General features: G+C 38.8%; 1 protein-coding gene across 1 annotated transcript in view; it reads left to right on the top strand.

Moving 5' to 3' along the window:
* Positions 1 to 7,325: 7,325 nt before the first annotated feature.
* Positions 7,326 to 13,212, top strand: part of LOC110220817 (butyrophilin-like protein 3) — an 85,806-nt gene continuing 79,919 nt past the window's right edge. The window contains 1 exon segment of the mRNA XM_021005007.1: positions 7,326 to 7,466. Coding sequence (XP_020860666.1) covers positions 7,326 to 7,466 — 141 coding nt within the window.

The following is a 13,212-nucleotide window of genomic DNA, read 5'->3' on the forward strand; positions in this document are numbered from 1 at the left end:
CTGACTGACTTCACAAATAAGAAGAGAAATCTTTCTCCTTCTACTCTGCATAGATATGTAGGGGTAAGAACGTTTTGGGTGTGAAAAGAGAGTTGAAAACTTCACCCAGGTGGGCTTAACAGTATGATTTCAGGAGTTCCCACGTTTGCAGACTGGCCTCTGATCTTTCAAGAGTGTCACTAGTACTAGGCTAAATTCGAAGATTGTGATCTAGAAAAAGTGACCAAAATTAAAGCAAAACTCAGATCACCAAAGTTTTGCTTGTCTCCATGAAGGTTCCATGTTAATATTTTGGTTTCATGTGATCAATGTAGGAAACTTGGTTAGGATTAAATCTGTTTAAAAATAAATCTGACATGTGTTTTTGATTTATTGAACATTTTTGATGACTTTTTTCCTCTTCCTCTTTTTCTTTCTTTTAACTAAATTTAGGCAGGTGGATTGCATAGTGCATAGAGTGCTGAACGTAGAGTCAGGAAGACCTGAGTTTGAATCCTACCTCAGACACTTACTAGCTGTGTGAGGCTAGGCAAGTTACTTACCTCTCTCAGCTTCAGTTTTCTATCCGTAAAACTAGGATAAAAATCTCACCTACTTCTTAGGGTAATTGTGAAGTTCAATGAGATAATATCTGTAAAGTGATTTGCCAATCTTAAAGCACTATATAGGGGCTAGCTAGCTGTTGTAAGGTGTGAGGACTCTGTTGGATGGGGAGGAAAAATAAGTGAGGATACACAGGGAAATCTAAGCAATATGAAAAGAAAAGATATCAATGAAATCTAATAAATCTGAATTCAACTCATATTTTTACATTGCTTTAGTCACAGAATCATAGAATTGGGGCTTAGAATTCATCTAATCCAACTCCATTTTCACATATGAGGAAACTGAGTCCCAGAAAAGTAAAATAGTTTGCCTAAGATAACACGTGCAGTAACAGAGACGATATTCAAATTCAGATCTTGTTTCCAAATCTAGTCTTCTTTTCACAGCTTTACACTGCCTCCAAAAGTTAGTACAAATGACATTCTTAACATTTTGAAATATATTATGTTGCAATAGGCTATGAGCTTAATGAGGCAGGGAGTTTTTAGTTTTTGTCTTTTTATTCACAGCATCCATTGCAGTGCCTGGCACGTGATAGTAGCTTACTCAATAACCTAAATTTTTAGAGAGAGCTAGCGGGAGGGAGAGAAAGAAGGAAAGAGAGAGAGAGGGAAAAGAAGAAAGGGAGGAGGTGGGGGGGGATTTAGTATTTAGCCTAAAACTTGCATTTTCCATAGGAGGAAAATGAAGCTCAGGGGAAACAAAGTAACTTGCCCAGAGACACTAATTGATGTCATCTAATTAATGACAGAGCAAGGATTTGAATTCAGCTCTCTTCAGACTTCAAGGCCAGTACTTTTTCCATTGCAGCCTGCTGCATTGTAACCAGGAAGGGGTGATGAGATTTTTTTTCATCAACACTCTTGCTGAGGCCCTCCCCCAAGGTGAACTTGAAGTTGAGGACTTTTGGTATTTCTATGTTTATAGGCATTTGTTCAGAGCTCATACCCACCCTATATTTGTCAGCCAAACGGATGCTGGGATCTGTTCACACATTAAATGGAAAGAGTTTTGGGGGTAAAATTATTGTTAGACCGTAGAACAGCAACATGTGCATGCTTAACTGTCACCGGCTCCTCAATGACTCGTTCTATAATGTATTAACATGTCTGGGATCCTGGTATGCATAGGAATTGCTGGCTATTCAATTATGTCACCTGACTCCATAATCCAGACAGATGACATGGAGAATTCTCTCAGAGAATTTGCAAGTTTGCCACTAAGAGAAACCCTGCCTTCCAACATTAATTTGCCTCCTCTTTGGGGATCTTTATGCATCAGCAGCTCTGAGCTCTACAGAAGAAATGCTGTGATTCCAAGCCTGGTCTCACTTCATTTGTAAGCAAGGATTCACATCCCCGGGACTTATGATTAATAAGTGGAATGCAGCTGCAACCTGGAAATGGATATAATGAGGTATTTTGCTAGCGGCTCCAAACATGTGTTAGGTTGCTTGGAAATTCATCCCTCAATCTTTGGTTCAAATGCAGCACCTAGTAGTAGAGAGAACATCTGGATGGGTTGAGTCATGGCACATGGTCATAAAGGGATTTGGAGACTCAAATTATTCCAATGTATTATGTCTAGTTAATTAAATAACTGCCAAATCTCTACTCACTTCCTGCAGTGCTATAGGGACACAAGCCTTGTACCTGTGTCTATTTTGTGGTCATTGTTTTTCAGCTATACGTTAGCCCTCCAAAACACATTTGGTCAAGATGACTGCTTAACATGGCGATAAGATAGCAGAAGTAACTAGACCAGTTATGCCGTGTTTTAACCTTGGAAAACATAGCTAATGCCAATGATTGCTATTAATATGATCCTAGTTTCTTTTAGAGGTTCAGTAATACTTTCAAAATTTCTCCAATATTTTTGTTCAAAATAAGAACTAAAGGAGAGGCAGCATGTCACAGTGAATAGAGAGACACCTGAGCTGATGTCCTGCCTGTGACTTATGGCTGGCATACAACTTTGAGAATCCAGGGACAGCCTCATGCCAAAATTAATATCAGCTTCAAATTTTAGTTGGGGATATATGACACACATTTCCATGTGTGTATGTAGACTGCATAATAGCACAGATCCTTGTTAGTATGTGAGGCATGTCAAGCTGTAGCAACATGGTATGACTTAAGGACATAGGTAAACTTTTCTATTTGCTTCATTGTTTTAAAGCTATGATGGGTCTTAGTTTAATCCCTGCCAGATGGTACAGTGGATGGAGTGCCACTCCTGGAAGCAGGAAGACCTGAGTTCAAATTCAGCCTCAGACATTTACTAGCTGTGTGACTCCAGGCAAGTCACTTAGTGCTGTTTGTTTCAGTTTGCTAAACTGTAAAAATGAGCTGGAGAAGGAAATGGCAAATCACTCCATTATCTTTGCCAAGAAAATCCTAAATGGCGTCATGAAGAGTCAGACACAGCTGAACAACGGTAACAGCAAAGTCTAACTCCCCACCCCTTTTTGTTCAATTAAAGAAAACTGAAACTCAGAGAGACGTAACTTATCCATGGTTGCACGTGTAGGAAGTGACAGAGCTGGGATTTGAACCCCATTGCCTAGCCAAAAAACCCAACCAAAACAAAACAGAACTTGGTCAGACATTGAACTTACCAAGGTCACTCATTGTATCCCAGGCCACTGCCAGTAGCCCTGACTTTCATCTTGCCACTGGACTTCGATGACTCAGGCAGAGAGAGTGAGCCTGACAACTTTGTGCAACTCTGTTTCACTTAATCCAATTTACACACAAGTCAAGACATGACCCCATTATATTACTGGTCCTCTTTGAAAATGGAGGATGAAGAACAATAACAATGTTCCTCTGGGCAAATTATTAAATTTCCTGAGCTTTAATTTCTTCATATATGCAATTGGACTAGTAACATCTACTCTGCCAATGGGATGAGATTAAATATATTTTTAAAAAATTACCTGCAGTTTACATTCTTTTTCAATTGTGGGCTAAAATACATGCTGAAGTCATTTCCAAGTCTAAAATTCTGTGATTCTTTTTCAACAAAGGTGATCAGCGGAACCCTCCAAACCTGATATAACTTCCGTGACCTTAGGATTATGGGGTTTGGCTCTCTGGGGAGCTACATATGTTCTGGTCCTTAACTAAAGGATAAACATAAATAGTAGCTCCTGGTGGGTTCCTGTGTTTCTTCATGACTGGCAGCTGTGTCAGAAGGGAGCCCATTGTTTGGGCTACAGTCAGTGGTGTGCTGGTAACTATTTAACAACTGGCTCCTCTGGTGGGAAATGTGCTTAAGTTAACTCTTTATTGTTTCAAAGTTATTCTAACAGTGAAACTGCAAACTACCACCAAATAAGCATGTTTAAAGTTAAATATTACTGACATTTTCTCCATTACTTTCTTAAGTCTAAACAATTAACAAAACAATAAATGAAACGTTTGATTTGTAGCATGTTCTGATTTCCAAAGTATAAATGCTCAAGCTAACTATTCCCTACATTTATGGGGACTTTTTTGATCCCTCTAATTGTTAGCACTCATTCCCCCCACATCCCCAAAAATGTTTATTTTGCATATATTTTGTTTCTATTTATCCATAGTCATGTTGTTTCCTGCCAATAGAATGTAAGGTCAATAAAGTCAGGAAATCTTGTAATTTTTGTCTTTGTGGTTTTTTATCATAGCACAATATTGGGTACATAAAGTATTTAATAAATGCTTATCACATTGAGTTGAATTATTATCATGAAGTGAGCCATATGCATAAAATTAGGGGAGTTTTCTCAGACATGTGTATTTATTTTACTAAGTTTATGACAATCCATCACAAAACATGCTGTGCTTTGGAGTCTCAATATGTTTATCTTTCTTTCTTTCAGCAGTCATTCTAGATTTTAATTTTTGGTTCTCACATTCTTTGTTCCCAAAATGACCTGAATCTGGCATCATTTTTTTTGGCAGCTTAAAAAATATTGAATGCTTCATAAGATGTCAGGAAAAAAAAAAAGGAGAGTTTGTGTACATAGTCACATTTACACAGGGCCAATGGCTACAAAACTAGCATGATGAGACTGGACATTTTGGCCAATTTGAATTCATCCAGCTTACTCTATGATTGTTCAGTTCAAGTTCATCTGGAGAGAATACCCCCAGGAGGGTGAACTGACCAATTCTGCCATCATTGCTTCAGCTGCATCAATACCTATAATGTTTGAATCCCACACCGTATTCTCTCTTATCTTTATTGACTCTGTGCAACTGGACATCACTAACCCTGCCATTTTTCAAATTATAAACATAAACATCTTTTAGCCTTTGAATATGGGAAGCAAATAGATATATCTGGACAATAAATTATTTAGAGGTGACCAAAATAATTTATTTGACCATGGTGTCACACACTGAATCTGCAAGGGGTTCATCCAGTGAATTAAAAAAAAAATCAAAAATACTGTTCGTTGTTGTTCAGTTGTTTCAGCCATGTCTGACTCTTCGTGACCCCCTTTGGGGTTTTCTTGGCAAAATACTAGCATGATTTGCCATTTCCTTCTCTAGCTCATTTTGTAGATGAGGAACCCAGGCAAAAAGATTAAGTGACTTGCCCAGGGTCACACAGCTGAGAAATATCTGAGCCCAGATTTGAACTCAGGAAATGAGTTTTCCTGACTCCAGGCCCTTCACTCTATGCACTGAACCATCTATCTGCTCCATTACTGTTTACTGACATGTAAACAAAAAATAAACTTGAGTGAAGTTGTTACTTTTAATTTTTTTTAATGAGAAGCTTAAAACCTTTTCAGACCTTGCTTTATAACAAAATTACATGTGTGTGTTTGTATGTATTATATATTTCATATGTTATTAAATGTATATTTTATTGTGCTTATGTATATATGTATGTGTGTGTGTGTATATATATATGTTCCATATATATATATATATATATATATGGAACATATATGTGTGTTCCATATATATGTTCCAAATACATATGTTCCATATATATATATATGTTCCAAAATAAAAGATTTTTCTTTTCAAAATAAAGCTAGAATGTGGCTAGTTTGGGAGATGACCACCAACCTTTGCTCCTGGACTTAGTTTTATCTTGCTGCTTTCCTCCTTGGCTCTCCTCACCTCCTTCATTCCTCTTCCCCACCCCCAACCTGGATTCATCCAGAAGTGAGAACCTTAAAAAAGCTGTAGAACCCAGAGCCATTGCAACTTTTTAGAAGAGCAGCTATTACAGTATAGACTAATTCAGTGTAATCTAACCATCTGGACAAATAAGAAGGCAGAGGGAAGACATGCTCCAAGCTAGAATGTCACCCAAGCTCTGAGACCAGGAAGTTGAGTTCAAAAATAGACTTAGACCAGAGGCCATCAGCTCTTTATCCAGGAACATTTCAGCTCCCAGTTCTAAAGAACTGATCCCTGGGGCCAAGGATCCTGTGTCAGATATGAAATCTTCTTTAAAAGGAGATTCTGGAAGGAACACAAGAGGCTACTATTTAAAGGTGGGGGTTGGGAGTGGGGTGGGGAGAATGTGGAAATCACCCTCTTCCTGCTAGGAAAACTCTTGCTAAACTGAAGGCTGCTGCTTTTCCCAAATGAATGCAAAAAGTTTTGAAGCTTTAAATTAAAAGAATAAAGCAATCCCATTCCTTTCGTGAGTAAAAGAGAATGCCATGGTCTAGGACTTGAGCTGAAGTCAGAAGCCAGAAATAAGGAGAAGCAGACAACTAAGTGACACAGTGCACAGAGAGCTTGACCTAGAATTGAGAAGACCTGAGTTCAAATTTGACCTCACATACTTCCTAGGGGCATGACCCTGGGCAAGTCACTTAACTGCTGTCTGCTTTAGTGCCTCATCTGTAAAATAGGGAGAATGATAATAGCACCTACCTCCCAGGATTGGTCATTGTGGGGATAAAATGAAATATTTTTAAAGAACTTTGCAAACCTCAAAGCACTATGTAACTATTATTTCTAGTTATGATTATGATTATTCTAATACCGCACGCCCAGTAGGTTTCTACTTGGCAGCTGACAGCAGAGACTATACGTGTCTCATGGAGCTGTGTTGGACAGAGACCATATCCAATAGAGAAATGTCTGAAAAAGACAAGGGAACTGGTAGAACATCTAGAATAGACATACCCCTAGAAACAAGGCACCTTACACAGATGACACATTCCGTAGAGACCCAAAGTGAGCAGTGCGTTGACAACACCAGAAGACACCAATTGCTATGTAGCACTGGAGGTATGAGTTGCATCTCTACGTTGGTGCCCCCCAAAAACATATTTCTTTCATGCAGTCCCCTGCAGGCATGTATCATGGTTACACAGGCTCCTTAAGTTTGTTCATTCTTCACCCTAGTTTGTGTGTTATACACATGCCTCACGTTTATAAGGAATATTTACTCTCAAGCTTCTTGGTTGAACCCTCATATTACTTCAGTCTGGAAAGGTATGGATGTGCAGGGGGTATATGAAGAGCTAAGGAAGGTACCAGATACTAAACATTTACCAGATCCCACTGTGCCTGTCAGTTAATGAACTTTAATCTTATTTACCAACTTTGCTCTTTGAAATGATCCTCAAAGGTTGTGAAATACAAGAATGCCCTAGAATTCATCATGACACAATCTTTGCCCCACTCCCCCACAGGCGCCTCATCTGCTTTGCTCTCCTCTAGGGGAAATTCCCCCAGAGTTAGGTAAGACAACGGCTAATGACCAGCTACCAGTCATCCGTGGAACAGTGTAGAGTCTGTCTGCCTCAGAGGATAAAAATGCAAGGGGCCTCTTTTCATGCAGGTTTAGTTCATGGCTATGTCTATGAAATGCCAAATATTCAAATGAAAATTGGAAATGTGAGTCCCTCACCCAGATATTCCTTCAAATATCCAAAGGTTTGGTACCATGTAGACACAATCCATGATGGCAATTAAATGAATAACACAAAAAATTCCTCATGGAGTCATATCTAGGATATTCTTCTTAGAGGGAGTCAGGGCCACCCTGTATTCTTAGGATCAACAAAACGTCCACTATGGCAACAGACAGAACAAGGCTGGAAGCATGGGAAAGACCTTTTTAAATGATGCTCTGTGTGAACGAGGATTATTATTGAGCGTCCAAGAGGGATAGGCACTAAGGGGAAAATAAACTTAGAATATATGCATCTTGTTCAGTTCCTTAGGTTGATGGATGAAGAAAGTGAGGTCAGGAGAGTGACTTGTTTCAGGTTATGCATCTAATAAGTGGCAAAACTAAGACCCAGAGATGCAATTTAACTAAATTTAGCAGAGGAAAGGAAGAACAAAAAGCAAGTTCTAATCTACTTATTTTTAAAATTGCAGTTGTCATAACAATTTGATGTTGCCTTTTAAGAGGTATCTTTTTATTCTTTTTACTATAATTAGAGCGTTAGTTACCATAACAACAAAATGTAATTCATGATATATAAAACCAGCACTGCAGACTTTCTTTGTCATGAGCATTTGCATTATGATAGAATTCTAGAGCTGAAAGAAGGCATGGAATCCTGTCCTCTACCTCTAGGCTTAACTGCCCAAATCAAGTAACACCAATCGTTGTCCATCTTACTTTTAAAAAGGGTCCTTGGGAATGGAGATGCCAACATTTGAGGCAGTGATATTTTCTGGTGTTTTTGGTTTTACTCTTGTAGACTACACTAAAATTGTCTTATTGGTCTACATTTTTTTCTCTTAATCCAATTTGAGAGTTTTTTAATTATAACGTATGAAGTGCAAAGTACTCTGCTGGGTACTAGGGATATGGGGATACCAAGACAAAAACAAATACTCTTTCTGCCCTCAAGGAGTTTATATTCTCCTGGTTGGTAGTGGTATTGGTGGAACAGAATAGATATGTTGACAGCAACACCCAAAATATCAGTATAAAGCAGCTATAGACTTTCAAATTATAGCATGTTATAAAAATGTTTATATGATGAAGCACAGACATGGAATCTAGAAAAAAGAAGAGTTGGTGAGAAAGAAATTTAACATGTCTCTATTTTAATTCCAAGAAAAGGGTGGTCTAATTTCAGAAAATGGTCTGCTTCCCTGTAAATGGTTACATAGAAATATTCCTGGAGTGGAAAAGGGTGAAGATATCACAACTTGATGGAAATGTTTAAGGAGATCCAGCTTCCTTTATTCGAGACCTAGAAATGTTTAGATTTCCAAAACAACTCTGAGGTACCACATCACACCTATCAGATTGGCCAACATGACAAAACAGGAAAATGACACATGTTGGAGAGGATGTGGGAAAATTGGAACACTAATACATTGTTGGTGGAGTTGTGAAATGATCCAACCATTTTGGAGAACAATTTGGAACTATGCCCAAAGGGCTACAAAAATGTGCATACCCTTTGATCCAGCAATAGCACTTCTAGGGCTATACCCCAAAGAGATCAAACAAATGGGAAAAGGACCCACATGTACAAAAAATATACATGGCAGCTCTTTTTGTGGTGGCAAAGAATTGGAAATTGAGAGGATGCCCATCAATTGGGGAATGGCTGAACAAATTGTGGTATATGAATGTAATGGAATACTATTGTGCTATAAGAAATGATGAACAGGCTGACTTCAGAAAAACCTGGAAAGATCTATATAGTCTGATGCTGAGCGAAGTGAGCAGAACGAAGAGGACTTTGTACACAATAACAGCCATGTTATGCGATGAATAAGATTGTTAAACTGAATCCATCTCAGCATTACAAGGATCTAAGACATCTCCAGAGGCCTGCCGATGGAAAATGCTGGCCACATCCAAAGAAAGAACTATGGAAGTCGAATCACTATCACTTATTTTTACGTAACTTCTGTTGAGTTTTGTTTCATCTTTCTGGTGGTTCCTCCTATTGGTTTTAATTTTTACTTACAACTTCACTAATGTGGAAATATATTTAATAGGTATGTAAATGTAAAACCTATATCAGATTGTGCACTGTCTTGGGGAGGGTGGGGGGGAGGAAGGGGAAGAAAAATTTTCAACTCAAAAGCATATGGAAGTGATTGTTGATAAATCAATAAATCAATAAAATTGGGGGGAAAAATGTTTAGATTTCTAACTTAATTCCAAAGTGAACCTACTCAACTGAAAGGGAGGGTGTAGATGACCAGTCCCAGATGTCACACCAGATATCTTTCTCATTGTAAGTTAATTCCCTGGCATTCTAGTATACAAAGTCATGCTTTAAAAAAAAAAAAGGCATATGAATCAATTCTCTAGGTGTGAACATAATCAAAATCTGGTTTCTGGCTGTCCTAAGGTAAATATTGAACCCCAGAGTAGAGAAATAACAACAGTGATAGGATTCTTTTTTTTTCTTTTTCAAATTAATTAATTAATTAATTTTTGGTTTTCAATATTCACATCCATAAGATTCTGAGCTCTAAATTTTCTCCCATTCTCCCCTCCTCGAGATGGTGTGCAATCTGATATAGGCTATGCATATACATTCATATTAAACAGATTTTCACATTAGTTATGTTGTAAAGAATTAGAACCAATGGGAGAAATGCCAACAACAACAAAGAGATCAAATAGTATGTTTTGGCTGTCCCCCTGCTCTATGATGGAGATGTCCTTATGTGGCTTGATGGGAGGCAAGAGAGACATCTCTATCCTATTCTCCACCCCACTCTTCTCTAAGGGAGCCTTTTATTACTGCTAGGAAGGGGAATAGGAGGTTTAGGCCAGAGGCTACTCTCATTTCCTCAGAGAGAAGGGGTGCCAGCTAGAATTATATTTATCTGCTACCTTAAATATTGCTAGTCAAGAAGATATAATTAAGATTAACTTAATTCCTGATTACTTTGTCATTATTGGGGAGTAAAGGACCCCAAGCTTGACCCCTTTTCCACCAAATACCAGATCCACACTGAACAACACATAGCAAATAGCAAAGAAACCCATTTATCCAAATCATAGCAAAGCAGACATCCGGGAAGGTTTACACGTGAGAATATATACCAGAGAGCACACTGTGAAGGAGCTCTCCCACTGGGAGTGAGGTAACTCAGCTAAACCAAGAAAGAGGGTCTTGGATCTCACCCAAGGGAAAATTCTCTTTAGCCTGTAGTGTAGCAGGCTTGAGATAAGGACATGATGGAGACTGCCAGAGCCACTCATGTCTTCCCAGAGTCTTTTATTTCAGCAAGCTGAAGTGGGGTTGGCCTCTTTCGTCCTTCCCTCTTGAAGCTGGCAGCCAAGAATGCCTGAAGCAAATTGACACCTGAAGAATCCCAAAGGAGACTTGAAGCTTGAAGACTGCCAAAGAGGATTGAAGAAGGCTGATGTTCTGCCCCTCTTGCCAACTCTGCCCTGCCCCTTATGCAGAGCAGGGTCTTCATTTCCACCAAATGAAGAGAGAGTTCCATACCAATGGGCTTTGGGATGGGGAGTACGCGTTCATCAAATATCAATTTACTTCTTTATAATATTCACTCATTGCTCCTCATTCTGCCCTTTAGGGTCAAGTTGAGCAAGTTAGCCCCATTTTCAGTAGGATAGCCTTTCAAATGCTTGAAAACAGCTCATGTTTTCCTCTATAAGTCATTTTTTCTCCAGGTTAATCATCAGCCATTCCTTCAACTGATCCACACATGTTATGAACACAAGGTCTCCCATTACCATAAAAATCATTCTTTCTCACCTATCCTTCCCCTATCATTTAGGCTACTTCAACCTGAATCTGATTTCTATTGTGACTTCTCAGCAATTTCACCTGGCCAAGTATAAAATTTGGAATCATTTCAATGCCTACCTTTAGACTCATACTACAGGCAAAGGAGAGGTCGACAGTAGTAGGAATGATGTTAGAGAACCACCATGATAACATTATTTGAGAGACGAGAATATATGACTACCAGTTACACTTCTGGGCTCACAGTCTGAATGGGTGGCACTGTTGTGCTCTAGAACATGCCTAAAAGCTAAGGAGAAAGAAATCACACAGGCACTGTGTTAGTTCCAAGCCTCATCAATTCTAACCCGGACTCTTGAAAAACAGTTTCTTAATTGTTCTATTTGCTTTATTTTCCCTTTCTCCAATCCAGCTGCCATAATGACCTTTCTGTAGCACAAGTCTGATTATGTGACTCCCCAGTTCAATAGCTTTCAGTGCCTTCCTATTTTCTCTGGTGTAGAATACAAACTCTTCAGCTTGACATATAAAGCCCTTGATACTTTGGCTCCAACCTTTGTAGGCTTAATGAACATTATTTCTGTTCATACACTTGATATTTGAGTCAAAACTCAGCATGCTATCTCTTGCCTCAGTGCTTCTGTTTTGGTTGTTACTTCTTCCTGAAAGGTACTCTCAGCTCTTAGGTTTAACTCAAGGTTTTTGTTGCCTCTTACCAGAAGCTTTCCCCAGTCTTCTTGCTTTTTAGTACCCTGTCTCTTTAATTAATCATGCAGTACTCATCTGTTTATATGTTGTCTCCACCCCCACCTCACCATCACTACCAGCAGAAAGTCTGTCAATTAGAGGCCAGGACATGTTTTGCCTTTGTGGCTTTGGGCCTCCAGAGTCTTGGCATGCCTTATACAAGCATATTAAGCATTTGGATTGAATTGGCCAGTTAGCCCTGGAATCTGGCTTGTCTGTGGCTGTTCTGTGAGGTTTGTTCTCTAACTTACAATATGAGCATGACAGCAGAGCCCAGGTGGTTCCTGTGTGATACACCGCAAGCTTCCCATGTTTACTAAATTCTGAATGATAATTTGTGATTCTTCTTCTTTGTGAAACATCTGCAGTGAGTACATGGGCAGAGCCACTCACAGAGAAGATGACATTCTGGGAGGCTAGAACCCAAATATATTCCTAATAGATTCCCATGCCAGACAGGAATTCACAGTTCTTTAGGGCAGAAGGAAGGTACTATTCAGGTGCTTATAAACAGGAACCAAGTTAAGCAAAGGCAGCCAGGACTAATTGCCTTATATTTTGTCCCCAGCTGCACTACAATATTAAAATAATCTTACACTGAGGGCTTATCCTTTTGCCATGTTTCTTTCTCCAGCATGTTTCTTCTCTGAAGAATGAGGTGGGTGGCTTAGATATGAAATGTTGGCAACTTATCAATATTTGGTGCTTTCACTCATTAAATTAACTCATATGATGACTCTTGTTTTTGTTTTTTGTTTTTTTTTTTTTGCATGGACATGAACAAGACTACAAGGTTTGGGCACAAGGGTGAATGCTTTCCTATTACCTAAGAGAATATCTCTGAAACTTTTTCAATTCCATTTAATTCGAGTCTTTATTGAGCACCTACTATGTGTTTTGAGAGTACAAAAGAAGTTGATGGTATTTGTCTTTGTGAAGCTTATAATCTAGTCAGCTTTTGTAAAACTGAAAGGTTCTGGAGGGCAGAAAGAATGTCATATGAATGTCATGAATTGGACAAACTGGGTGGGTGGGGCTATGCTATCTCACCCTTGTCTACCTTTCTGTTCAGTTCATGCTCCATTTCAAACTAACAATATACATACACAAATACATTTCTCTTGTTCCACTTTTAATTTACACCTCATAATGGAGTCATTTATTTATTTTTCTTGTATTCCTTC

This window comes from Phascolarctos cinereus, unplaced genomic scaffold (assembly GCF_003287225.1).
Source record: "Phascolarctos cinereus isolate Bilbo 61053 unplaced genomic scaffold, phaCin_HiC Scaffold_2;HRSCAF=192, whole genome shotgun sequence".
Classification (NCBI taxonomy): domain Eukaryota; kingdom Metazoa; phylum Chordata; class Mammalia; order Diprotodontia; family Phascolarctidae; genus Phascolarctos; species Phascolarctos cinereus.